The sequence below is a fragment of the Onychomys torridus genome, chromosome 17 (genome assembly GCF_903995425.1).
Source record: "Onychomys torridus chromosome 17, mOncTor1.1, whole genome shotgun sequence".
Classification (NCBI taxonomy): Eukaryota; Metazoa; Chordata; class Mammalia; order Rodentia; family Cricetidae; genus Onychomys; species Onychomys torridus.
The window spans coordinates 21,644,278-21,672,207 of NC_050459.1; the positions used below are offsets into that span (position 1 = coordinate 21,644,278).

General features: G+C 47.3%; 1 protein-coding gene across 9 annotated transcripts; it reads left to right on the forward strand.

Moving 5' to 3' along the window:
• The first annotated feature begins 9,447 nt into the window (after window positions 1–9,447).
• Window positions 9,448–27,432, forward strand: Erlin2 (ER lipid raft associated 2). 9 transcript variants are annotated; one of them, XM_036166460.1, is made up of 13 exons: window positions 10,069–10,199; window positions 10,532–10,771; window positions 11,029–11,149; window positions 13,670–13,751; window positions 14,786–14,832; window positions 15,200–15,261; window positions 15,388–15,513; window positions 19,513–19,586; window positions 19,712–19,770; window positions 20,293–20,384; window positions 21,633–21,722; window positions 24,007–24,086; window positions 24,434–27,432. In XM_036166460.1, exons 3-13 carry the CDS (start codon window positions 11,043–11,045, stop codon window positions 24,632–24,634), a joined length of 1,020 nt encoding a protein of 339 aa, XP_036022353.1. In that variant the 5' UTR covers window positions 10,069–10,199; window positions 10,532–10,771; window positions 11,029–11,042; the 3' UTR covers window positions 24,635–27,432. The 9 variants fall into 9 exon arrangements, with proteins under 9 accessions (XP_036022348.1, XP_036022357.1, XP_036022356.1 ...); XM_036166464.1 differs by lacking the exons at window positions 10,069–10,199; window positions 10,532–10,771 and adding an exon at window positions 9,534–9,555; XM_036166463.1 differs by lacking the exons at window positions 10,069–10,199; window positions 10,532–10,771 and adding an exon at window positions 9,578–9,639.
• Window positions 27,433–27,930: the final 498 nt, after the last annotated feature.

Sequence of the window (27,930 nt, forward strand, 5' to 3'; positions counted from 1 at the left end):
CAAAGAAAGTATGCTGGCATTCGGTGGCCAAAGACCAGGAGAAGGTGTGCCAGAGGACCAGGGGGGTATGGAAAGGTGGCCTAGAGAACTGATGACAATCTGCCAGATCTCATGGCTGCCAAGGGCACAAGGCAGGCTCTGGAGGCCACCCCCTTTCAACTTCCTCCTTCCCCTCTGATCCTTGTGTGCAGAGTCACCGTCGGGCTTAAAGACGCTGACCATCCTGTGGCTTCACTACGCTGAAAGGGACCCTGGAAAAGCCACGGGAGAAGAGGCCAGGGTGTAACAGGGAACACGCATCTACCCAGAGGTAACTCTAAACTCCAGTGGGCCAGAGGAGGGGGGTAAGGGAGAGGGGGGTGAAGTTTTTCCACTTCCATTCGCAACTGTCAGGCGGGTGATTAATGACCAACAGGTTTGGAATCGCCTTTATTGCCAGATCAGTATTGTTGCCCGTGACAGCTAATGAGGTTGGACAGGCTTCTCCACACTGAGCTTTATGGAGCCCGCTCCCTCCCCTGCAGAGCTCACGAGCCTTGCCAGCTTTTGTGCACTGGAATGTTCAAGACCTACCCCCTCCACACACACTTCATTCCTCCAACACTACCTCCCCCAACTGCCCAACCACCATCTCATTCAGAACCTCACCCATCTACAAAGGAAGCTGGGTGATGGAGAGCTGGCTTGTCCTGCTGGAGATACCCATCTGGGGGGCGTCAATCCCCAAGGCCCCTTCCCCACTCACCCAGGAGCTTGAGCAGTCAGACTAGAAGGAGGAAGAGGGATGGAGACAAGCATCATAGCCTAGGCGGCGGAGACAAGGCAAACGATTGTCTGAAGGCTCGCTCTCGACAGCTGCATCCGGGTCCATCACCCTTGACAACCACTCCTGTCAGCTGTAAATCTCAAGACTGATTTTACATACTTACCGCCGTGTCAGTCTGCGATGTGTTAGGGGGGGGGGGTGATGGGGGGGATGGAGAAGCAATTGGAGAAAGAAAGCTTAAAACCATTAATAAAGATTTCTGAAGTAGGAGGCCTGCTTCAGCTAGTACGTTGGGTACTGGCTTAGTAACATGAACAAGTCCTTGGGTACCACCCCAAGAACTGATGAGGGGGGAGGGGGTGATCAAAAACCTATTTTAACCCTCGCCTTAATGTAGGTCCACAAAGCCAAGCTTAAGTTCAGAAATCAAGATGGCCCTCGTCTGAGGGTTAAGACGTTAAGGAAACACTGGTTCTGTTTTCTTTGCTCTTACAAATAATATTTACCTTTGTGCTAGTCCACATCTTGATACGGTTAAGCACATGCTTGCCTGTGGTTTAATATTTGAAGGAGTTGGAGCAATGTAATAAGCAAACAGCTTAAGAGGGCCAGAAAGACCCCCTCAGCTTAGAAATCTATTACTTTTCAGTGTGATATAAATGCATTTTGCTTCTGCTTACAGCAATTTCCTAGTTTGCTCTTATTAAACCAGGAGACGGCTTAGCAGAGTTCTTGATTTATGAAACACATACTAGATTCATTAAAACCTTAAAAGATTTAATACATTTTATCAGGACATTAAATCTGTGCAGGCTTTTTAAATCAAATACCTGCCATATTTCATTGCCCACGCCCTGCACACTTACTTAAGAACACTGAAATGTGGACTGACAATATTATGGGCCTGATTTCCAAGTGCATTAAAGTCTTCCCTCCCAGGATTTACAGCCCAACCTCTCCCCAAGCTTGATCTTCCCAAGGAGCAAGTGATTCGTCTCTTTGGAATTTGGTCCAGTAGGATGGGCTGGACATATGTCCTACATCACACAAATGCTCTATTTTACCCATCACCAATCAGCAACCAGTGCTTCTTAACCTTCCTAATGCTGTGATCCTTTAATACAGTTCCTCAGGTTGTGGTGATCCCCAACCATAAAATTAGTTTTGTTGTTACTTCATAACTGTAATTTTGCTATTGTTATGAATCATAGTGTAAATACCTCCTGAAGTTTCCACCACTGCCTGATAATACCACAGGTTAGACCACGCCACAGCACACCAGTCTTTGGATGACACTCAAGATCAAAACTGGAAAAAGTAATACCACAGGTTAGACCATGCCACAGCACACCAGTCTTTGGATCAAGATCAAAACGGTAAGAAACAGGAAAAGGACATAATGCTGTTCCCAGAAACCCCCTCTCCTGATCTCTGGTGTGCTTCCTGGTTGACCCACTTATCAAAGCGAGCATGCTAGGGGCTGGAGAGATGGCTCAGAGGTTAAGAGCTCTGACTGCTCTTCCAGAGGTCCTGAGTTCAATTCCCAGCACCCACATGGTGGCTCACAACCATCTGTAATGAGATCTGGTGCCCTCTTCTGGCCTGTAGACATACATGCAGTCGGAACACTGTATACATAATGAATAAATAAAATCTTTAAAAAAAGAAAAGTGAGCATGCTCTCCCAAGAGAGAGCCAACCTCTTTCCCAACTAGAGCTCATTTTAAAAGTCACCCCCAGTCAAACTCCAAAGGGCCAGGGGCCCTTCACAGTCTTGGCTTTAGTTCTTTTACATCACAAAAGTAGAAATTGCTAGAAAAAGGTTTTGTCCAAGTTAGGTATTTCTTTCTGTAGACTCTGAAAGAGAGAGTAGAAGTCATCTTTCGGAATGTTTGGTCCCCTAGTCAAGATTTGGGTGAATATTGCTGAAAATCTAGACGCTACGGGTTGGGTGTCAGTATGCTTAGCATGCATGAGACCCTGGGCTGTATCCCATTACTGCAAAATAATTTTCTTTATTATTATTATTATTATTATTATTATTATTATTTATTATTATAATCATCATCATCATCATTTGGATTTTAGAGACAGGGTTTCTCTGTGTAGCCCTGGTTGTCCTGGAACTTGCTCTGTAGACCAGGCTGGCCTCGAACTCACAGAGATCCACCTGCCTCTGCCTCCCAAGTGCTGGGATCAAAAGTATGCACCACCACCACCACCTGGTATGACTATTTTTATACTTAAACATGCAATAATAGGTTCTCCACAGAAAAAACTTTAAATCTTTTATGTCATCCTACAGACTTTTTTAATGTGATCCCCTCCCTACACCTCCAGCTTTTTTGATATCTGTGTGTGTGTGTGTGTGTGTGTGTGTGTGTGTGTGTGTTGCTAACCAACTCTTATTAGCCTTTGAAGCTCTTCCTAACATTCTTCTTTGCCCAAAGCATCTTAGGCATACTTCAGGGTCTTGGGCAGAATCTCTCAATTCTAAATCCAATACTTTCTCCTGTACACCTGTAACTTGGAAGCGTGTCACGGTATCAGGATAGAAATCTGGTTTAATTCAACAAACATTCATTGAAACAAGCACTAGCTATAAGCTACAATTTGACTGTGACACTAGACTGAACCTTGAGCCTGCTGATGGCCTGGTGTCGTGTCGGCTATACGGCTTACTTGAGTAAGTTAAAACCAGATGCTAATAACCATGGACTCTCACCAGTGACCAGCAAGTTACCACACATTCTAGCTGCCCAGGTGAATCCAGACTGCTTTCGTCTGATTTAGGTGCCATAGTGATGCTGTGAACTGTAGTTTCACTATAATGATGGAAAAACACAGTCACCGGTGTGGCAGATTTGACCATACCCATGCCCAGAACTGGAGAAGAAAAGAAGTAAGTTCCCTGACCCCTGGAACTCCCCTTTGTTCTCCATGAAAATCTCCATGAGAACAATGTGGGTACCACACCCCTCACAACCTACTCCTAGTAAAAATCCAGTCCTAGACCTCAGAGGGAGGATGCATTTACAGCCTGGGCTCTTCTCCATTCATTGACCATTGAGTAAAATTTCCAGCCTACTCCAGAACTGTTTGGGTATTTGCAGATGGTGATGTGTAGGAAACTAGCTGGTTCTAAAATAAATGATGGAAGCACATTAGGAACAAGGAGCCCCCGATACCTGTCACTAGGTTTTGACTCCTTCGTATCCTCCTAAGTTTCCATGTTTAGAGGTTGATGTGGGATGTTCTGTATGCTGTGAATCTACGTTGCTCTAATTGGTTGATAAATAAAATGCTGATTGGCCAGTAGCCAGGCAGGAAGTATAGGCAGGATAAGCAGACAAGGAGAATTCTGGGAAGAGGAAGGCTGAGTCAGGAGACATCAGCCTGCCTCTGCCCAGGAAGCAGCATGTAATGGCACACGGGTAAAGCCAGGGAACACATGGCGACATCGAGATTAACAGAAATGGGCCAAGTTTAAGTGTAAGAGCTAGTCAGTGGTAGGCCTGAGCTAATGGCTGAGCAGTTTTAATTAATATAAGCCTCTGTGTGTTTACCTGGGTCTGAGCGGCTGCAGACTGGGCGGGACACAGGAAAACTTTCAGCTTCAAGAGGTGGGAGCCTTTGGGAGGTGAATGGACCATGTGGGCTCTGATATAATCAATGGTTCAGCTCACTGACAGGATCACAGATGAATGGGTTTGGGAGAAGGGGCTTTGCACTTGCTGCTCCTGACCACCATGATGAGCTGAGCAGCTTTGCCCCACTGTGTGATGCCATGATAACCCATGGAGCTAGTGACCCTGGGCAGAGACCTCTGAGACCATGAGTCCAAGTGAAATATTTTCCTCTCCTTATAAGTTGATCATCTTAGGCGTTTTTGTTACAGTAATAGAAGACTGATGAACACACTTGCTATGATACTGTGGCAGTTTTCAGTCTCCACATGGTTGTCATTTTAGGCCAGGTAATCCTTACTCTCCCTTCCCCTCCTCCTGACAAGTATAGAGCAGGGAACGCTCCTGTGCAGTGTAAGGTGACGAGAGGGAGCTCCGGTGTCTGTCTCTAGGGGCTGGTAGCATTCTGCCTCACCCAGTTTGTGACAGAAAATGTGTTTCAGGTGTGGCCAAATGTTCGTCTCCACCCCTGTGTATTGTCACAGACGTGTCCCAGCTGAGCGGCACCAGTGTGAGGTTGTAAAAGTGAGGGATTGCTGGGATTAAAGGGGAGACCTTGTCTTGGAGGAGGTGGGAATGGGGGGAGGACTGGGGGGGAAGTCTGGGGTGTGGGAGGAGGGAGGACAGGGGAATCTGTGTCTAATATGTAAAATTAAATTAATTATGAAATAAAGTTTAAAAAATTGATGGGCAGTGGTGGCACAAGCCTGTAATCCCAGCACTTGGGAGGCAGAGGCAGGCGGATCTCTTTGAGTTCGGGGACAGCCTGGTCTACAAAGCGAGTTCCAGGACAGCCTCCAAAGCTACAGAGAAACCCTGTCTCGAAAAACCAAAAAAAAAAAAAAATTAAAAAAATAAATAAGAGTGAGGGATTAAGAACAAGAAGGCATCCTCTTGCAGGCTTCCCAAGTATGATATGTTGTACTGCTGTGGCTTTTCATGGGCCATATCACAAGAGCTGAGAATGGCTGAGATGTGGACCTGGGTTTGGGAAGGAATGTATCAGCTTTCCACCATGGTGATAAAAAAAAAATACCTAAGGTAAAGAATTCAAAAGAGCGAAGGTTTATTTTGGTTTGTGGCATCAAAGTTTTCATCTGTGATTGCTGGGCCACATTGCTTTTGGTCTGGTAGGTACAATATGTCATGGCAGGGATGTGTGGTGGGAGGAGATTAATGTGCCTCGTGCTGACTGGGAAGAAGCCAGAGAGGAGAGAAGAGAGCAAGGAACCAGGGCTCTAATAACCCTTCTGAGAGCATTTCTCTAGTGACCTAACTTCCAAGAGGCCCAGTGCCCCAATGGTTTCCCCATGCCCCAAGCTGGTGACTGCCTTTGGGGGCATACTGAAGATCCAAATCCACAGAGCCCATGAGGAATTGAGAGGAAGGTGGCTGATAGGAAGGGTGAATTCCTACAGAACTCAGGAATCCAGCAGTTTCCAATCTGTGAGTTGTGACCCCTTTGGCAAACTTGTCCGATGCGGGTACGTCAGAACCCATCTCCAGAGCCAGCTTTTTACAGCCTATGACAACGTATTGGCATCATCTAAGTCAACAAGGCATTGTTTAATAAAACTGAATGCAGTAGTTCATGCTGGACAGGATACTCAGTCTGGAGTCCAGTGACAAGTAGATAGACCAGAAGCAGCTATCCTTTTCCTCCCTATGGAGCTGTCCAAATGGATCTTACCGCTTGGGTCTGATGGGGATCTTGGTCCCAGGAGATCTTGATGACGGCAGGGCCATCTCTTCCTTCCTACCCCTCAGATGATGTCCATTGGGGGTTCCTTTGTGAAAGGCTTGGACCTGCTGTGCAAGGGGCATGCATGGAGAAGCTGCTTTGCCAACGTCCTTTCCTCTGGGCAGGTTGAAAGGGTTAACTATGGTACATCCCTTGGTTGCTCAGGAGATGGAGGATGCTTTCACAGTCCAGACGTGATGATCACTTCCTTACACTCCTCCTGGTTCTTAGGTTGTGGTTCAAGTCATCATCCGTAGGGGAGTGAAGACAACTACCTTGGTGGTATGGCCCACGATTTCTTCACAGCTTGCCTTTGCCTAGGCCTTCTAGAGAAAGCTTCTTGAGCTGTCCATCCTTTCCCCCACCTCCACTATCCCCTGATGTGTTTTCATTCTCTTCTCCAACTCCTGCTCCTAAGTACTTTATTTGTTTGTTTGTTTATTATGTATACAGTGTTCTGCCTGCACCAGATCTCATTTTAGATGGTGGTGAGCCACCATGGGGTTGCTGGGAATTGAACTCAGGACCTCTCGAAGAGCAGGCAGTGCTCTTAGCCTCTGAGCCATCTCTTCAGCCCCTCCTAAGTACTTTTTAAAATCTGTTGCCTTGCAGGAAGTACACCAGGCACAGTAAGTGTGCCCTTGGCTTAACCACAAGTCTATATCTTCAGTCTCTTCCTCAGCGTTCACATACGAAAATGTCATGAAGTCAGTGGGGACAACAAAGCAATAAGTATCTGTTTTCGGAATGAGATCCCCAGACTCTCGCGCTGCACACCAAACAGCAAGCAAGGCCTGTGAAGTCCGAAAGGACCGCAAAGCAGAGGCAGATGAACTGCAACAAGTTCAAAGCACCAGGACTTGGTCCCAGAATTCTTGAAGCTGAGCCCTTCTCGGCCAAGAAGCCACCTCGTCAGGTTTTGATTCGCAAACGGATAAATGAATGGAGGACTCACAGAGATCCACCTGCCTCTGCCTCCCGAGTGCTGGGATTACAGGCGTGCGCCAACACCGCCTGGTCTACAGAGCTAGTCCAGGACAGGCTCCAAAGCTACAGAGAAACCCTGTCTCAAAAAAAAAAACCAACAACAAGGAAGGAAGGAAGGAAGGAAGGAAGGAAGGAAGGAAGGAAGGAAGGAAGGAAAAGAAATCACATCTTAGTAATTTAAGAGGAAGGTCTTTCTAAGTCAAGGCTGTCTAAAGGAAAGTGCTGTCACCTCTGTCAGAATAACCTCCACATTTCATTACCTTCTCCTCCGATGCCATCCAGGCACAAATGCTGTATGTTTCCCCCTCAAGAAAGTGTTTTAATCACCTGGTAAATTTTTCCTTCCATAAGACACAGTTCACATAAAATCTTCAGAGACCTTTACTTAAGGACCAGAGAGACGGCTCAGGGGCTGGGAGGATGGGGGTGGCAGGCTTACTAGACAGGCCCGACAACCTGAGTTTGATCCCCTAACCCCACAGTGGAAGGAGAGGGGACGGGAAACGCTAACTATTTGCCAGTTCATCGAAGACATTTTTGTTGAGGGCCTGCAAGATGGTTGATTGGAACCTGACAAATTTAGGCTAGCAGTTTTGGTTGTCAAGGGGATATCAGGGCCGGATCAACATCTAACTTGAGGCCCCATTTGTTTGAAAACTTTTTTAAAGCACGCCAAAGGACTGTCTTTGGGAACAGAGGGACTATTGCCCATGTTTGTAGGTCTAAAAATGGGTCAAGGCCAGTTGCCTGGTCTGGAATGTCCTCCAGGGACAGAAGTTTCACTGGACTGAAATTCCCGAGAGTCTCCAGAGACAAGAACAAATGGGCTCCTGAAGCGGAGTCAAACAAACAATCGTTACCCACATGCGTGCTAAGAGGGAGAATAGCTGATGTTGGGTGTGGGTCTAGAAATAGCAAGGGGGGACCTCTGGGGTACTAGAGGTCTCCTCGGAGGGTAAGAACAAGAAAGCTTACCAATTCTGCCAACACGGACTTCAGACTAAAGCCCCTACTCCACTCACATAGCAATGAGGCTGCCAGGCATGATGGCCCCAGATGGGTGCCGACTCCAGGTGGGGACCCACTGTTTAGCCTTAGTAAGCGCTAAGGGTGAAGTGGTACTTGGAAGAAACAGTTGAGAGTGGAGATAGGGGGATAGGTTAGAGGTGAAGAAAGGGTCCTGTAGGGCTGTAACACCCTGGAAGCCCTTCCTGGATTTCGGTACCGTTATGTAAGAATATATAGTAATTGCTTGTAAGGAGAAACAAAAGCTGAGAATTTAGACAACCACAAACAGCTGAAGCAGGTTTTGTTGTTTTTTTTTTTTAACGTCAGAGAAATGTCTTCTCAAACTGTGACCACACCCTGATCAGGACACAAGACCCAGTCACTCAGTGACCAGAGTTGAGAAGAATGCAGATTACATGCCTCAAACTGGGGGATTATAGTTAAGAGTAGGGGAGCGGGGCTCATTAGGGGCAGAATTCCAAGTCAGCCAGTTCCCTTAGACAAGCTGTTTTTGAAACTACAGGGTCTGTTGTTTGCTTTTGCAGCCACTGAGTGTCTGGGGTGGGGGCAGATGCTTGTCTTCTGCTGTCCCCAAACATCTGGCTTCCCAGAACTTGGAATTCGGTTTCAGTGCCTTGGCTTCGGGGAGAGGATAAAGAGATCCCTTCACTTTCCTCTTTCCGAGTCCTCAAATCGTCTGACTTCGTCGACAAGTGATGTCTACGGTATGGAAATGTTTTCTCATTTACTGAAAGTTAGTATTAAAGTGGGCACTTCCCGGTCTGCAAACAAAATGACTTCAGTGGCTGGTTCAGAAATTCCCCACCCCCTAAAAAAGTAGCTTGGGGCTAGAGGGGGACCACAAAGCCCTTGGTTCCACCTCCAGGACAAAACCAAAGAAAAGGCTCAAAAAGAATGTCCCAGCCGGGCGGTGGTGGCGCACTTTAATCCCAGCACTCGGGAGGCAGAGGCAGGCGGATCTCTGTGAGTTCGAGGCCAGCCTGGGCTACAGAGTGAGTTCCAGGAAAGGCTCCAAAGCTACACAGAGAAACTCTGTCTCAAAAAAAAAAAAAAAAAAAAAAAAAAAAAAAAAAAAAAGATCAGGACAATAATTCCTTGTTAATTACTTTATGTTGCTGTGGGGACCTCAAGGCTAAACAAAGCTCTCAGAAAAGTACAAAGAGCAATTCAGATTGGGACTGTTGACTAGGGACGTCATCATCTGCACGTCTGGAAGTGTTTTCATGCGGCTGGTGCGGCAGGAAAGCAGCGAGTCGAGGACGAGAACGAAGAAAAGGAAAAGAAATCCAACTCGACTTGAATCGAAGGAGAATCTCTACCCATCTCCAAAGCCAGAACCTCGGAAGGTGATACCAGAGTCGCGGGAGTCTCCCAGAGTCTCCCAGCTCTGGGCACTTGCGCGGTGGGCATCCCGGGACCTGCAATCCCAGGTCCGTCTGCAGCCGCCGGGTCGGCTCGCGGGCGCCCCCTGGAGGCACCGCCGAACACTGCCTCGAGGGGCGGGGCGGGCGGACAAGCCGGGAGGGGGAGGGAGAGGGAGGGGCGGGGTCTTTTGCGCGGATTGATGTCGTCATCGAAGCGACCGGCCCGGAAGGAAGTCGCTGGCGGAGGGGTGTGGCGGTTTCTGCGGTTGCACGGGGGTTCAGACGTGTACGGAGCGCCTGGAGGGACAGCCTGGTACGCGGCCCCCGCCCCTCAGTGCACGTTCGGCCTCGCTGCGGCTCGGGCATGGAGCTGACCCTGGCGGAGCTCCGGAGCTCTGGTCCCCCGCCGCCGCTCACCCTCAGTCCGCGCACCCGGGAGCGGAGAGAACCCCTGTCTGTCCGGTCTCCCGCCCACGGGTCCTTCCACGGGTCCGAGCCGATGCTCTCGGACGTGCCTGCCTCGCGGAGGAGGGCGGGGAAAGGGCGCGAGGTGGAGCAGGGTGGTGGTGAGGGCATTTGCAGAGAGGACGCTGCGGCTGCTGGGTAGCTAGCTGGAGGCCGCCACGGTAAAAATAATAAGTTAGACCTGAGAGTTGGAATCCGCGCCCTGTGCCAATGGGCCGGCCCGTCACCATAGTTTTTCCAGACAGACGCTCGATCGCATCTCGGTGCCTGGACGTGTGGGGCCCTCCAGGAGTCCAGAGCATCCCAGCCTTGAGGCACTCCCAGTTTCCTATAACCACGGGGCTTGGCGGGCAAAGGCTGTGGGAGGGTGTGGTTTCAGTTTTGTTAAGAGAGCTGTCCCATTTAAGTCCAAAGGAATAACTGGAGAGATGGCTGACAGGCCAGAGAATCGTACCTCGGAACTCAGCTGCCTGCTGTCTGTCTCTCTCCCCAGAGTCCCAAGGGAATGACTGATGGTTTCCTTCGAAATGGCAGGCATTAGACATAGGAGGCTCTGGCCAGAAATACATAGCCACAGCTGCCTGTCATTCGACATCCTCTGTAATTTGGGCCAACACACTGCAGCTGCCTCCCTTCCCTTCCTTCTAAGTGGCTTCAGTGACAACATATTAATGAGAAGTGAAGAGAAGGCTGCGTTTTAAACCCTGCCTAATTGGCACCGGATCTCCCTTAGGTACGGCAGGCAGTATCTGGAGCACTTAGTGCCTCTCCGCTGCAGTGGTCATTATACATCCCACAATTAAGGAACGGGATGTTGACGGAGAACAAGGATGAAATGAGCTGTAGATCTGGCTAGCACTGTGTTTCCCCTACCACAGGCTGCCTGTGAATCACTCACTTTCCATGAGCTGCAGCTTGGTGAGCTACGCTCGGTGGTGCGGCCTTTTTCCTGTATGTCAGGCCATGCATTGTCCCTTATCTTATCTCTAGGTACAGGTTCACTGATGGCTCAGTTGGGAGCAGTTGTGGCTGTGGCTTCCAGTTTCTTTTGCGCGTCTCTCTTCTCAGCTGTGCACAAGATCGAAGAGGGACATATTGGAGTATATTACAGGTAAGGCAAGAGACAGGTAGCTCCTTTCCCTTGTCACTGGCTAGCAGACCCTGCTAACGTCTGTACATAGTGTTAAGTAGGGGAGCCCTTTTCAGGTGGAGTTTCTAAGTCAGTGGCCATGGGTAAGGGTGTGTGTGAGTGTGTGTATTTATTTAAATTTAAAATTGTCTTTAGTATGTACTGCTGATATTTATAGGATTAAAGGTAAAAAATCTCAAGGAATCACTGCTCTTTCAAGATCATCTCTCAGATACTGTTTTCTCTCACATCCCTTGAAGAATCTTGTCTCCACACTGCCAGGCTACCTCTCCAAAAGCTGACAGAGTCCCAATTCTTGATGGCAACTTAAAAAGTATACTCTGCTAACTTGAGAGTTTGTTTTGTGTTGTTGGGTCTGTTTATTGGGTTTGGGGTTTTTTTGTTTTTCTTTTTAGCCCTGGCTATCCTGGAACTCACTCTGTAGACCAGTCTGGCCTTGAACTCAGAGATTCACCTGCCTCTGCCACCCGAGTACTGGGATTAAAGGCATGTGCCACCAGGCCTGGCTTGAGAGTCTGTTTTGAAGTGAATATTTAAAAAAAGTGTCTATGCTTGATTTTTATCAACCAAGGCAACTTTGGGAGTGACTCTTTAAATAATCTTGAGTCACTTTTCCATGGGCTTCTTTGGCCAAGGTTTTCATTTGAGGTTTTAGAAGGGGGAAATTTGCTTGGTTTGTGGTGTTGAGGATCAAACTCCTGCATGTTGAGCTCTCGCTCTCCCACTGAACTACAGCCCTAGCCTTGCTGTAAGCCTTTCCGACAGCGCCCCCTTTTTGAGACAGGGTCCCACTGTGCAGCTCCAGCTAGTCCTGAACACTCTATGTGGACCAGATTGACTTGAACTCACAGAGATCCACCTGCCCCTGCTTCTCGAGTACTAGGATTAAATGCATGCATCAACATGTTCAGCTTGACCCCTCCTTTTATATTTAGTGCTTAGGGTCTTATTTAGTGCTTTTTTATGGAATAGCAAGCTCTAAAATGTTTATTGAGGGTTGGGGATTTAGCTCAGTGGTAGAGCGCTTGCCTAGCAAGCGTAAGGCCCTGGGTTCGATCCTCAGCTCAAAAAAAATGTTTGTTGAATTAGAGTTGTAGCTCAGTGGTGCTTTGGACTAACATACTCATGACCCTTAGTTAAAAAATAATAATATTATTAAGGTTTTAAGCTTAATATTAAAATATTAATAATAAATAGGTTTAAGCTTTTGTTGAGTTCCCACACATATCTTCTTTAGTAATTTATCTCTGCTGTCTGCTTTCATGGTCCCCCAAAGCTTTTAATTTTGTCACTTATATACAACTTGACTAGAAATATATATGTCAGAATATATATCATATATTTAATATGTGTTGAAGTGACTTTAAAATTATTCTTGAACTAAGTATGATGGCTCAACCCCTGTAATTCCACCACTTGGTCAAGGGCAGAGGCAAGAGGTCTACTATAGTTTCAGGCCATCCTGGGCTATAGTAGGTGCTGTGAAATCAGAGCTGTTTAGCAAGCTCTGTCTCAAAAATGGTGCTCTATCGTATGTAAGTCCATGGATGCTTCTGGAACATGTTCAGGTAAAGGCAAGTGAATTACCCTCCTGCTCTAAGTTGGACTAAAACTTTGGTTAAGATCCTCTCCCTTCCTCCGTTAATTAAATCTCACTTGCCTCCTCTGTCATGGAGGATGCCACTTCCTATTAAAGTGTATTTAAGGAGCAGGGTGTAGCTTGTAGCAGTAGAGTACTTTACTGGACTGTGATGCCCTGGGTTCAGCCCTAGCACTGGATTCTTTTAATGGCCTGTGTCACTGGACTCTCAGCCGTAATGCTGCTCGTTGATAACTAGTACTGGGTTTGACATTCTGGAGATTACCACAGGCTCAGCAGCTGTGACAATTCCCTCTTGTCCTGGGTGTAGCCAGGGATTCTGCTGTCTTTGTTTTTTAGTCTACATACTTCTCTGATGTTTTGTTTTCCTATCAGGCTTCCTAGAATGTTCGAGTTGAGACAGAAGGAAGAAAGGGAGAAGGGATGGGCATGCCACTGGCATGTGTCACTCTACATTAAAGTTTTAGGAGTAGAGAGATGGTTGGCCCGTAAGTCTTGATCTGAGGCAGTGGTTCTCAACCCTCCTATTGCTATGACCCTTTAATACAGTTCTTTATGTTGTGGTGACCCCAACCATAAAATTATTTTCATTGCTACTTCATAACTGTAATTTTGCTACCATTATGAATCATAATGTAAATATCTTTTTTTTTTTTTTTTCTGGAGCTGAGGACCAAACGCAGGGCCTTGCTCTTGCTAGGCAGGCACTCTACTACTGAGCTAAATCCCCAATCCTTAAATATCTTTTTTTAATGGTCTTAGGTGACCCCTGTGAAACGGTTGTTCAACCCCCCCTCCAAAGGGGTCATGTCGCACAGATTGAGAACCACTGCTTTAAGGGATCTTGGGATATTGAACCTCCCTTTCTCCCTCCTCTACAGAGGTGGTGCCCTGCTGACCTCCACCAGTGGCCCCGGTTTCCATCTCATGCTCCCATTCATCACATCCTATAAGTCTGTACAGGTATATGATATGTGGCTTGTGTGGTGTGGTTGGATCCCTGTGAAGTTGGGTTGTTGACTGATTTGAAATTAGTTAGCTGTTAGATGAATAAAATGCCTTTTCAGGGACTTACTTAAGGATCTCTCTCTCACACACTTACCCGGAGAGAGACAGACAGAGGCAGGGGCTCTTATAATATTACTTGATCATTGAAATACCTGAATGGAGCCATTGCTTTGCCTTGGCCTGTCAGCCCCAAGTGGAAATTATTTCCTCACTTGTGAAGTGGCACTGAAGAAGAAAAGTCGAGTATGTGTGTATGTTAAACCACGGGTTACCGTGACAGATGGAAATAAAGCATGGAATTTGGTTGTACCTGTTTGAACCATTGCATGAGGAGGGAATTTGGTTGGGGAAGGGCCAATGCAGGTCAAATGGGGTAAGGCTAGTTGTAGCCAGCCTCCTCCTGGCTGAAGGAGACTAAGTCTCTAAAGTCCGTCCAACCAAGAAAACTCAGCCAACCCAGCAAGGGCTGGGGGTGTCACAGAGAGCCAGGAGCTAACATACACCAGGCTCTGTGCTCTCAGTTCCCAGCACGAAGGAGGGAGATGGAGGGAGAAAATGAAATTCGCCCAGCAGAGTGTCCACCTTCCCTATGAGCATCTTCTCCTGCCTTTGCCTTGCTGTGTGGACTCACGGCGCTTTGGGAACTTTTGTCTGAGTCTCACAGTAATGCAGAGCAGGCCCTGTATTCTGAAACCAGTCAGAAAGGGAGTCTGCTGCTTCAGCACTCGGAAATACACTCCAAATTCAGTGTCCTGTCCTTTATGGTCCTGCCCCTCCATATGTGTTTCACATACAGCAACACCAGAGTAGGTGCTTCTGCTTGATTTCAAATCTCAGCCTGTAAAGGGGCTTAAGTGGGACAGTCATGCTTAGCAAGGGTGACGCCCAGTCCAAACAAGCAGTCAGTTACAAAGGCTTTGGGGCTTCCAAATAGTAGGTTGGTCTCTGTCGTTGCCGTTTTACATTATCTGATGTTTCCCTGTCTCCAGACCACTCTCCAAACAGATGAAGTGAAGAACGTACCATGTGGGACCAGGTAAGGTGCCAAGAGTAAAAGGCAGCGCCGAGCTGAATTGATGGGGAGGCCAGGGTGAGAGACGAACTCTGGGCACCCGGTGTGTGTGCTCTGAAGCCTGTCAATGCTCTGTTCCTTGCACATAGTCAGTTGCTTTGATCAAAAGATACTAGCGATGCCAAAGATAGGAAGTGCCTTTCCTTCCTGCCGCTGCAAAGGTCCTGCTGTCTCCTTGTGCAGGTTATAAGCTCCGCACCTCCCCTCCTGCTTGGAGGTGTGAGCTGCTGCCTTACGTCCCATGAACACTGAACTCCTGTCCTCCCAGTCACTAGGAGATGTCACCAGATCCCAGAGCTCCCTGCTAACTTGTCACTTCTCCCTCAAATAGTGGTGGTGTGATGATCTACTTTGACAGAATTGAGGTGGTGAACTTCCTAGTCCCAAATGCAGGTACGTGTTCCAGCTCGTCCATACGCGTGCACCACAAGGGTTGAGAAACGAGGAAGCTGAGAATGTTTGGAGAGGGTTGAAGTCTTGGATTTGTCTTATGCTGAGCCCGCCCTCTCCTTCCCACAGTGTATGATATAGTGAAGAACTATACTGCAGACTATGACAAGGCCCTCATCTTCAACAAGATCCATCATGAGCTCAACCAGTTCTGCAGCGTGCATACGCTCCAGGAAGTCTACATCGAGCTGTTTGGTAAGAACCTGGTGGTCATCATCGTCGATGCCACCCCATCCCCTCCCTAAGGCACGCCAGGCTTCCGCAGTCCTCTGTCTGTTTCTGAGCCACCACACCATAGGATGGGGGTACAGGGATCCAGTCACCAAGAGAGTTCCAGACAACTCCGAGACAACCAAGCATGGTGGTCCATACCTGTAATCCTAGCACTCAGGAGGCTGGGGCAGGAGGAAAGCAAGTTCAAGGCCAGCCTGGGTTACAAACTAAGACTTTCCCTAAATAAATAACTCCCCCAAAAGAAAAGGTAAGATGGGCAGATCCTTGGAGTAGTCAGACATAGCACTGGAGTAAGAGTGTCGTAAAGGAGTCCCTGCTGGCCTGGAGAGGACCAGGACAGAAATGTCCTCGCTGTCCTCAGGATACTGTTCTTGGATGAGAATGCAGTGATTTCTGGAAGAGCCTGGCAAGGCCATGTAGCCTAACAGACTCATTTTCAAATAAGCACACTGGGGCCAAGAGCAGGGAGGTGAGAGAGCTGTCGCTGGTAGACAGCACAGCTGCCCCAGACCCTCCTCCCCGCTGTCACTTCAGTGTTTTTCCCACCGAGTGCAGGGCTCCAGGGATGTGTGGTGAGGACGATGGTCAGTCTGCTTCATTCCACAAGTAATGAAAGAAGGGTGGCTGTTTGCACTTTCTGGAACCTTTGTGGCATCCTCCCTCCCCTAGAGAGGTGACTAGGAAGCACTGAGTTAAAAGGATCCACAGGCGTAAGTGGAGCTTGTCTTTTTCACCTGGTCAAAGGAAATGCAGCCTTGATTTCTGTAGCAGAAGCATCCCAGTTAGTGTCATGGTTCCCTAGTGGTATTCTGTTTGAATTCACTTCTAGAAGCTTCCTAGTAGCCATTGCTAAATGCAGATGGCCTCTTCTTGACACTGGGACTGAGCGATGACTTTCTCCAGGAGCACTTAGAAAACAGGTTTTCTGTCAGTGCTGGGGCTGGAAGCCATGTCCCCACAGCGTGCTAGGCAAGTAGTCTACCATTCAGCTGCATCCTCATCACATGAGTACTTTCTAGAAGTAAAAGGAAACACATCAGAGTTGGCTGTGATCATAATTAACCAAGTGTCCAGGTGTGGTGACACAAACCTTTACTCCAGCACTCAGGAGGCAGAGGCAGGAGATCTCAGTGACTGTGAGGCCAGCCTGGGCTACAGAGTGAGTTCCAGGACAACCAAGACTACACAGTGGCTCAAAATAGTAATAAAAATAATAATAATAACTCAAATGGTTAGTTGTTTTATTATACTTTTACACTGAGATTGAGGAAATCATCCAAATCACTTTCAGTTTTCCATAGTGGAAATGAACCTAAATTCACTTTAAGAGTTTGTACTCTTTTGTTGGTTTTTGATTCATTATATTTTAAAAAATGAAAAATCTACTCTATCTTTTTATGTCACGCTAATAGAATTTAATGAAATATTAATTTTCCAGCCATTGTTTTAGGGCTTGTACCATTAATGAACAGTTCAAGACATATGAAACATCAAAAGACAAAGGATCTCTAATGTTCCTGGAAGGAAATTAAAATAGATCGTTTTGTATTTGAAAAGTCTTGATGTCCAAACAGATACACTTAACTACTTATTTACTGTTGCTTTCGTACAGTGGAGCTGGGAAAAAGTCTGCCTTAAAAGTCTTTTCTTTTACGGGCTGGTATCCTACGATAAAGCCCCTGACCAAAAGCAGCTTGGGGAGGAACGGGTTTAAATGCCTTACGCTTCCACATCGAGGTCCATCTGCGGGAAGTCAGGGCAGGAACCTGCAGGCAGGAACTGAAGTAAAGACCATGGAGGAGTGCTGCTTACTGGCTTGCTTCCATGCTTCACTTAGCTTGCATTTTTATACAGCCCGGGAGTGCCATGGCACACAGTGATCTGGACCCCCACATCAGTCATTGCTCAAGAACATGCCCCATAACATGCCCATCAGTTAGTCTGAGGGGAGCAGTTCTTCTTCCCTTTCCCAATTGTCTCTAGTCTGTGTCATGTTGACAAAAAGAAAGCAGCATGGCATTTATTTCTTCTTGTCCTCTTAAGCCCGTATCAGATGGGAGGTGCTGCCTTTATGCCTTCTCTCCCTCAATACTGAGAGGCATGTGAGAACGTATTCAAATATAGAAACATCACAAGTCCTTGCCTACTCATGGGACAGCTGAGAATGCAGTTTAACATAACAATCAAAGGAGATAACTAATCAGGTGATTCTCTCCCTCCCCCGTGTGTGTGTGTGTGTGTGTGTGTGTGTGTGTGTGTGTGTGTGTGTGTGTAATCAAGGGCCTGCCTTATGCATGCCCAGCAAGTGCTCTACCACTGTTCCACTCCCCACCCCACGCCACCCCCAAACCAAAAGGCTCACATCTTGGTTGCTAGCTAGCTTCCATAAGCTTCAGTTTGAGCATCTATAAAAAAGAAAAGACCTGCTATTCTTCAGAGGCTATCACTTGGGTGCAGCTGACTAACACAGATGGCAGCTGACAGTAACAGCAGTGATCCTGCTTCAATATCCCAGCCTGGTCCTATTGACTCTCTTTCCAGGATCTCAGTGAGATCTAAGGAAAAGAAGGTGCAGGCCAGAGAGGCAGCTTTAGTGTTTCTGTTCTTAGAGTGGGTCAGTGAGAGCCTTTCCCACACTTGCCTCTGAAACAACTCACATTGGAATTCCAGACTAGGAACTGGAACCAGAGCAAATGTATGAAAAGACATGGCTGGACTGGAGAGATAGCTAGTAAAGTGCTCGCCTCAGAAGTGTAAGGATCTGAGACTGAGCCCCAGAACCCAAAGCATTGGAGTGTTAGAGCACGGGGGAGACCGACTGGAGACTCAAAGAAAGTAGTATCTCTAAGGATGACATCCTGGTGGTCCCCTGACCCCTGTGCACACATCCTCAAATCATGTGAGCGCACAACAAACATTAGAAAAAAGAGAGGCTGGTTTTCAGAACATGAAATTTCCTTTTCTCCCTGTGTTGATAGAATTCAGAATGAAAGCAATATGAGGCTCTCCTGAACATCAGCCCAGGGGGTTGTTTTGTTTTCTTTTGTGTGTGTCTGCATGTGTGTGGGTGCATGAGTGGGTACTATGTGTGATGGGTGGAGAAGTGTCTACAGAGGCCAGAGAGGATGTCAGGTCTTTAGGAGCTGGAATTACAGGTGGTTCTGTGTGGTAAATGGGGCTGGTAACTGACCTTGGGTCATCTGGAAGATGTGGTGTTTGTTTTTGCTACAGGGTCTTATACTATAGCTCAGGCTGGCTCAGAACTCACTGTAACCCAGACTGTTCTCAAATTTATGACACTCCTGCCTCAGCTTCCTTAATGCAGGAGTTACACACATGAGCCCCTCTGTACCTCCAAAATTAAGTCTTGATTTGATAATACCTATACTACTGCAGCAAGTGCTCTTAACCACTGAGCTATCTCTCGGCCCCTTGTTTTGTTTTTTAACTAATAAAATGACTAGATTTAAGAACTACCTGTTGGTGACAAGACCTCATAGTGCAGCCCAGGCCAGCCCTGTGGTTTCCCTCCTTCAGTTTCCCAGGCGCTGGTTACAGGTGTGTGCCTCCATGCCCAGCTCAACTTGCTTCTTGTCTGAAAAGCTGACATAGCCGTTGTTCTGCCCTCCTCCAAGGAACCATGGTTCTGCCTTCTCTTGATGCCGGTTGGGAAAGGCTGCTCAAGGAATGTTTTAAAAATGTTCTTTGTTTCTTAAGCTCAGGCCCCCTGGAAGGTATGGCTGATGTTTTAGACAATGAAGGAGGCTTTATTTTGAGGCCAACGTGAGAGGTTACACTTAGCTCTCACTTCCATGGAGGGCTACTCCAGGGTCTCACCTTATGTTCACTGTTTTGGAAAGACAAGTCAGTGGGCTAATGCTTTTGCTTGTACTTTTCCCACATTCTTCTCTCCTCACCTAGACAGTCTAACAGCTCCATTTGTGTCTCCCTTGGTTCCAGATCAAATTGATGAAAACCTCAAGTTGGCCTTACAACAGGACCTGACCTCCATGGCCCCGGGGCTTGTTATCCAGGTGAGCGTCGCCTCAGTGGGGAGCACTTGACACTGCATGCTCTCTCCTGAGGGAAGCTCCTTTAGCACAGGGACACAGGAGCCCACTGGAGCTACGTCATTTTCATTGTTTGTGCCCTTCTCCAGGCTGTACGAGTGACAAAGCCCAATATTCCTGAGGCCATCCGCAGGAACTATGAGCTGATGTGAGTATGCCCTGAACCTAAGCTGCCCGCCATGAGCTTCCCGCAACCCATCCCAGAGTGGCAAGCTCTGATTTTTCCCTTCCTCGGACTTCTGTTAGTCTGTTGTGCTGTAAGGTTGTGTAGACATGTCAGCACTCGGGGCCACAGAGGAGCCCTGGAGAGTAGTGATGCTTTTAAAAGGTGAGAGATTGATAGAGGAAGTGGAGAAAACCGGAACAGACAAGTACGTTTGCTGGCAGGTCTGTTTGATTCAAGTAGACTAGTTCCTGTTTTATTTTCCTCCGACGGGGCCTTGTTTAGTGTCCAGGCTAGCCTCAAGCTCCTGTGCCTCAGCTTCCCGAGTAGCGGGGACCACAGGCATGCACCCAGGCATTGGGTTGTATTTCTCACAAAGGAAGCCTTATATCAGATAGTAAAGGCTGGCCCCTGAACAGCCCTGTGCAGGAGAGCAAAGGCGCCCTGGTGTGCCTCTCCTCAGGATTCTCCGGGAGCTGCCTCACGGCTCTGTGCTTTTCCTTCCAGGGAAAGCGAGAAGACGAAGCTTCTCATTGCGGCCCAGAAGCAGAAGGTGGTGGAAAAGGAGGCGGAAACAGAGAGGAAGAAGGCCCTCATTGGTCTGCACATGGTTCTCTAATCCTCTAGGGAAGAAGGGTTGGGGCTGGCAGATGATGGAAGGAAGGAAGTCCAGGGCATGGTTAAATCCTTCAAAATGCTTCCTGTGTGCTGGGGTGGCATTCTTATCCCCAGGAGCCAAGTGGGAATTGTCCGACTATGGATACAGGTAGTGAGTCTTGAGTTTTTCTCCATCTCTGAAATGGAAGGAGCTCTTTTCTTAACAGGAATAGGTTAATAGGAATAACCACCTCATTTACTAAGAACTAAGACAGTGTGAAATAACTCCATTGTCATAGCACCACCAGAGGAAAGTCATTTGCTTGGACTCTTGTTAGTTTGGTTTCCTAAATTTTAGTGTGTGTGTGTGTGTGTGTGTGTGTGTGTGTGTGTGTGTGTGTGTGTGAGAGAGAGAGAGGGGGGGGGGGAGTGCTAGTAAGTAGGAGCTCACATGCCATGGCACAGTTGTGGAGGAGGCCAGAGCCCAGCTCTGGGGAATGGTGCACTCCTTGCACCGTGTGCTCAGGCTGCCAGGCTTGTCTGGCAAGCACTTTGACCCACTCAGCCATCTTGAGGTGTTTGCTTTGTTTTGCTGAACTCAGAGATTAGTAAACATGTCCCAGGTCATGTGGTAAATCAGAGGAAGCACTGGGGCTCTGCTCCAGATCTCTGGTCCCAGCGATTGACCGAGATAATCCCCAAGTGAGTGTCAGGTGAAACTTAGTCTTTAAAGGGTTGGCTTGGGAGAGAAATTAGGTTGTACCCTGACTTCCCGGAAGCATGCTTTTCTCCTGGGTCAGCGTCTTGGGAGAGAAGCTAGGTTGTACCCTGACTTCCCGGAAGCATGCTTTTCTCCTGGGTCAGCGTCTCTGGTTACTGTTTCGTGTTGATGTCGTGCTCCTGTGCTCACTGGGCCATTCATCTCCCAGGTGTGCCTATTGCAGCTGCCCTCTGTGGACTTGGCTTTGTGAGCATACCCATGCAGGTATTAGGGCACTCAGGTCAGGGGAAGGCACAGTCAATCAAGGTTACTGTCTGTGTGCGAGTGTATGGGCACATGCATGCCATGATTGCTTATGTGGAGGCTAGCAGACAGCCTGTGGGAACCAGCTCTCTCCTTCCACCGTGTGGCCCTGGGATTGAACTCGCATCATCAGGCTTGGCAGCAGGCACCCTTACCCACTGAGCCATCTCATTACCAAGCTTTTGACATGTCAGCACTAAATCGTTTCTCAACTTCATTTACTCAGAGGCAGAAAAAGTGGCTCAGGTTGCAGAAATCACCTATGGGCAGAAGGTGATGGAAAAAGAGACGGAGAAGAAGATTTCAGAAATTGAAGGTGAGCAGACGAGCTGTCGTGCCTGATGGAACGCAGTGACTGAGATATTGTCTGGGGTCGTGGTGTCTCTGAAATACTAGCTCTCCTCTGCTTAGACCCAGGTTTAGAACTTTGAACTGGCCCTGCATAGTAAGCAGATTTTCACAGAACAATTACTCAGCAGGTGTCGGTTGCGTTGATTATTAACTGAGCATTTCGTTAGGAATGAAAAAGAGAAACCAAGGGCCAGTGACATGGCTCATTGGCTAAAGTGTTTGCTGCCAAATGTGAGGACCTGAGTTCCATACCCAGAACCCTCATGGTGGAGGGAGTCAGTTGGTTGCATTATTTGCATCTCAAGAGTTTGCTCTCTAGGTCCATGCAGGCATTGCACTAACCTTGAAGACACGTTTCAGCTCCAGCAGCTCTAGAACTGAGGAGAAGAGTTCTTGCTGGCCTTCTGACCACTGCTCACCTTCAATTCCCCCTCTGGGGCCCCCACTTCCCCACTACCCACCCTCCCTTTGCTTCAGGTAGGGCTTCTGTCAAAGACTTCCAGGACCAAAGTTGATCCACCTGGAAGCTTCAGGCCAGTGTTCTGTGTAATTACAGAGTCATTGTGCAGCCTGCAGGATTTGCAGGGACCCGCTGAAGAGCTGATTAGGATGTCACAGATCTGTGGTCCCTCACCAGGGAGCTCTCAAACAGTGCTTTCCTTTCCTATAAATACTTGTCATGGGCTGAGAGGCGCAGCAGCTACCAGAGTTTTCTCGCAGAGGAGCTGAGTTGAGTGCCAATGCCCCCCATTGTGCAGGGCACAGCCACCTCTAAATCCCACTCCAGAAGTATTTGACACCTCGGGATCCACAGGCAGCTGCACTTACATGTGCATAATCCTACACAGATTCACATAATTAAAAATAAATAAATCTTTAGTAAAACATGCCATTCTGGGGTGCAGTAAGATACCCCAAAGTTGGGCTCAGAGGTTAAGAGCACTGGCTAATCTAACAGAGATCCTGAGTTCAATTCCCAGCATCCACATGGTGCTTCACAACCATCTACAATGAGATCTGGTGCCCTCTTCTGGCCTGCAGGCAGAACACTGTATACATAATAAAGAAATAAATATATTTTAAATTAAAAAAAAAAAAAAAAAAGATATCCCAAAGTGTAGCTCAGAGTCTAACATACTTGCCTACTAAGTTCAAAGTCTTGGATTCAGCAGACAGCACTAAAAAAGTAAGGACTTCAATTTGCCTACTATGGGCACACCTGCAATCCTATGACTTAGAGGTGGAACATGAGGATTTAGCATTCCAAGCCATCTGTCTCCAAAGCACCAGCAGGCCAGCCAGATGGCTCTGCTGGTAAAAGCACTCTGCTGAGCCTGACAGCCTGAGTCTGAGTGTGGCCAAAAGAGAGAACTAATTCCCCAAGTTGTCCTCTGATCTTCACACGTGCGCCATGGTGTGCATGCCCCACCCCCGCCCCCAATGAATATAAATAGTAAGTGTAATAATAAAAAGATTCTAATTTGTTAAAGGGATGAAAGGAAACAGCAACAACCACAAAACAGCATCCCCAGAGGGTGACCTTCATCCCTGAATATTTTGATACAAATGTGACTGGAATGAGGCTGGCGCATTCCCAGGGGCCTCAGTGTTGAGCAGTGCATCAGTGCCCAGCAGGGAGGTGCCCTGCTGCACGATGAGATGAAGCAGGTCTGAATCTAAACAGTGTTCCTCTGCACCGCCGTACGTAATTCTAGAATTAGCCAGCTTCGTCACTGTTAGAAACTTTGGGGAAATGAAGTTGGAAAGAGAACTGATCTATTTTTCATTTGTGCTATTCAGTCTTAGGGGAGACCCATGACAGGCATGGCAGTGCTTGTCTGTAAAGCACTGAGGAGACTGAGGCAGGAGGATGCCATAGTAGAGGTTTTCCTTTTTGCATTAAACTGAAACTCTTGCTACACTGTCTTAAAGATGTTCGGTTCCTTTCCTTTAGAGAAATGCTTTCCCTGTGCTAACAGGAAGGCTATGTAGTCCAGCACTAGCATGAGCTATAAGGTGAGACCATTGCAAAAATAAAACACAAAGCAGTCTCATCAAGGTCATAGAGACCAGGAAATGTCTTTGTTGGGTTTTGTTTTCTGAAGTGCCAGTAATGGAACCTGGGGCTTTGTGTGTGCTGGGCAAGTGCTCTCCCCCGAGCTATAGTTGCCAGCCCCCAGGGCACAGGCTTCTGCACCAGCCCTTGGTGTTTTTCCCCTGATTCGGTTCCCTGCACCCTTCCCCCTTAGATGCTGCGTTTCTGGCCCGGGAGAAGGCGAAGGCTGACGCCGAGTGCTACACTGCTCTGAAGATAGCAGAGGCCAATAAGGTAAAGGGCGACCCACTGTACTGAGGGTGTGGGTCTGCTGCCCTACCCAGAGTCCTCACAGCAGTGCTGAGGAGCCTGTGCTGTGCGAGACAGGCACTTCTCAGGTGGGAAGCCTCAGCGGAAGTTTCATTTTTGTGTTAAACACGGAAACTCTTGAAACTGTTGCTAATCTGTTGTAAGACCTTAGATTCCTTTCTCTTAGAAAAAATGGTTTCTGGGTAACAGGAAGACCATGAAAAGTAGAAGGAGCATGTCTGCTTGGCATAGACCCTCTCCAGTTGAAAGGGCACCACCAAATGCTTCTCTAATGTCCTCGCTCCTCAGCTTCCTTCACTTTTGTGTTCCAGCTCAAGCTGACCCCGGAATATCTGCAGCTGATGAAGTACAAGGCCATTGCTTCCAACAGCAAGATTTACTTTGGCAAAGACATCCCCAACATGTTTATGGACTCCGCAGGTGGTCTGGGCAAGCAGTTTGAGGGGCTGACTGACAGGCTGGGCCTCAGCTTGGAAGATGAGCCCCTAGAGGCCACCACAAAGGATGATTGAAAAAAAATTGTATACAACCTCTGATGTGACGCTTAGAGAGAGCTTTATTTTTATGATGGAATAGGACGCCCCTCCTTTCCACACTACCTTCTTTGACTCTTCAAGTTACTGTGGTAAGGAAGAAGAATCTACCCCCTTCTGGGAAGGGAGAGCAGATGGAGAATGGTTTTTTGGTTTTATTTTTAATTCAGGTAAGTAGGTTATATGACTTCTGGAAAGGTGTGTACACCATAGATTTGACCCTTGACCTGCAGGCACCAACTTTGTCCCTTTGAAGCTGGCTTAACTGGGGATACTGTCGGGAAGAAGTTAGATGTGTGGCTGCTGCTTCCTCGTGGTTTGATTTCCTTCCACGGTTGTCTCCCTGGCCCAGGCATCTGTGGAACATCAGCTGCAGAGAGCAGCGGCCTGCTGCTTTTTAACAGTGGGAGTGGGTTACCCTGGAGTTAAGCTGGGACCCTGGGTCCTCCTTAGGAAGAACCTGGTGCTAGGTTTTTGCAAGATTTTCTATACACTATACTCTTGCCCTCATGTTTCCTGACAGTGTCTCACCGCAGCAGGGCCCAGTCACCCCACACGTTCCTTTTTCAGAATTTCCACCTGCTCTGTGATTTGAGTTCTTGAATAATCTATCCCCTGGTTCCGCTCAGCGTCAAACAATGTCATACTAGCTGATGAAGTAGGCTCCTCATACCCGTTAGGCACTGTGGTGCTGTTTGGCTACTCACATGTATACTTTTATCGTTGTGGAGATTCTTCATTGAAGAGCTCTTGACCCTGGAGAAGGGGCAGCCAGTCGACATCCAAGTAGCAGGCTGCGGCCCAGGCTGGGGATTTATCTGACACGCTGATAAAGGGATCTTTCAAACCCAGAGAACAGGCAGCTGCTGGGAGTCAACTCCAGAGCAGCTGCATAGATGGAAGTCAGAGTTGATGCCCATGCCTCATGGGTTTCACTGCTAGTTAGGAAAACAGTGAGTCACCCTGGAGATGTAGGACGGGAAGAACAATAGGAAAGAAAGTGATTTCTTAGGTCCTGGAACTGGCTCGGGCGGGGCAGGGCTGCAGCTTGTATGGCCTGTGAGTGCTGCACACTGGAAGGCAACTGCAGAGTTCCTGTTCCGCCATGGTGGTGCCTGTGTAACCATGCTTGGCCTTGTTAGCTGCACCCCTCACCCTAACACTCCCCACACAAAGCACCTACTGTTCTTTTTTAGGTGAAGACTATAAATGAATTGCTGGCATCAGTCCTCATTGTTGGTTTTATAAGTCAGGCCAATTTTGCTCCGAAGTGGCACCAGGCTTGTCGGGGCTGTGGGTATCGTTTAGCCTGCCTAGAAGGCAGCACAGTGTCAGTTCTGCTTACTTCAGATGTCGCCCTTCTCTGTTCTGACCCCTCATACTGAGAGCTCTCAAGCCACTGGTCCTGGTCACACTTCGTACAGACTACAGAATGTTCCTGGAAAGGATAGATGTTAATGTGCTCAAAAGTTCTTGTGAAAGTGGGTTCTTTTGGGGGGGGTGGCGTAAAAAAAGTGGGTTCTTTCTTCCCCAAGACTCACTCATCTTCCCACTTGCTGCTGTTAATCGCTTGTTGAGAGCAGCATGCTGTACCCAGCGTCCCCTCTTCCTCCTCAGGCTCAACACTATTTCCCTGGAGTCACTGTAAGGGTGTGTCACCAAATAGCGCCCTCTTAGTCTAAAAGTCAGTCTGCTGCTGACGTCCGATGGCTCGTCCCTTGATCACGGAGAGCCTCAGTACAGCCCTGCTGCCAGTGCTGCCTCCCCACCCTTGATGTCACTTGACAAAACACATGAACGTGCCCATGTCATAACAGAATTCACTAGTTGTTGGTATCTGTCCCCGCAGTGAAATCATGGAATTCAGCTGTCTTTTCAGCATGGGATACTAGTCCATCTGTCGGTATGACTTTGTTTTTTGTAATACTAGAAAATCTGATTGTAAAGCACTTAAATTCAAAACATATAAAATGTGATAAGCCTGCAGTTTTGTAGGCAGTGAAGTCATGGCTGCTATTTATATCGAGAACTTCTATCAAAATAAGTAACTGTTAAATTCAGTTTTGTAGGATTTTCCCAAGGCACAACCACCTTGGTAGAATGTTTCTCACTCACTAAACTTGCAGAAGCAATTCATATTCAGAACAGTTTTTAATCACTTTTCAATATTTGGTCAGAATGTTTGTAAGGAAACCTAAGTTTAATAACTTTTTTATAACTAAAAACAGATGTAAAGAGTCAGTATGGTTGCTGAGTTGAGGAGGAGGGAACCACTGAATGAGGATGAGTAATACAGTGATATAAAAAAGGGAGATGTTTCATAAATGATTTGTGGGTCTATATGTGTCTTGTAAAGTCAGAGAGCCATATATTATAGACCTGGTCTGTAGTAAGTGGAATTTGATAAACTGTACATTGACAAATAGCTCCTCTGTCTGTAAACTTCACCGATTTTGTTGTCTACAGTGGGATTCTAACCTCTTTGTTTCCTTATAAAAGCTGTAATGGGCAATCAGGTGTCTGTACTTCCATCCCTTTCTATCTCTACTTCTTTGTAAACTCGTGAGCAATTGTTTCAATGTGCCCCGAGGGCATTAGTGAGCCTTTGTAACTGAAAAATGATTCTTGTTACATTAATCATTCCATAAATGATACTACATTAATTACCTTGGGTTAATAGCTCCAGGAATTGTTTAGAAACACAAAAGGTCTCATGTGAATATACTTACATCTTGGATTTAATTTCAGTCTTGCTAAATAAAATGTCTTTGTCTTTACTTTTTTTTTATTAAAATAAAATTTACCAGCCAGGCAGTGGTGGCGCATGCCTTTAATCCCAGCACTCGGGAAGCAGAGCCAGGTGGATTTCTGTGAGTTCAAGTCCAGCCTGGACTACAGAGTGGGTTCCAGGACAGGCTCTAAAACAATAAAAATAAATAAAATTTTAAAAAATTACCTAATACTAGGATAGGTGATAGAGATATAACTTCCTTGTTAGGCTTTCCCTGAGATCGCTCTTCCCAGCAGTCAGCCTGGTCTGCATAGTGAGACCCTGTTGAAAACAAGCAGAATGAACATATTGTGGCACTTCTCCGAAAGATAAAGGCATTCCCAGTTGGTCCAAACCCCACATGACAGCAGGTAGCTCCCAGGCTGGACTCTGGCAAACTGCCTGGCCTAGTGTCGACAGGTAAATGTGAATGTCAGTTAATTTTACAACTCTCTCTCATCCCAAATAGTGCACAAAATCTACTTTTATAGGATATTTGCTCTTT

What these genes read in the sequence shown, in the direction of transcription:
- Erlin2 (XM_036166457.1), top strand. Translation starts at nt 9,938, where the DNA reads ATGGAGCTGACCCTGGCGGAGCTCCGGAGCTCTGGTCCCCCGCCGCCG. An exon ending in CATATTGGAGTATATTACAG is followed by an intron (nt 11,150 to 14,785) that starts GTAAGGCAAGAG and finishes CCCTGTCTCCAG; the next exon opens with ACCACTCTCCAAACAGATGA. An exon ending in AACGTACCATGTGGGACCAG is followed by an intron (nt 14,833 to 15,199) that starts GTAAGGTGCCAA and finishes TCCCTCAAATAG; the next exon opens with TGGTGGTGTGATGATCTACT.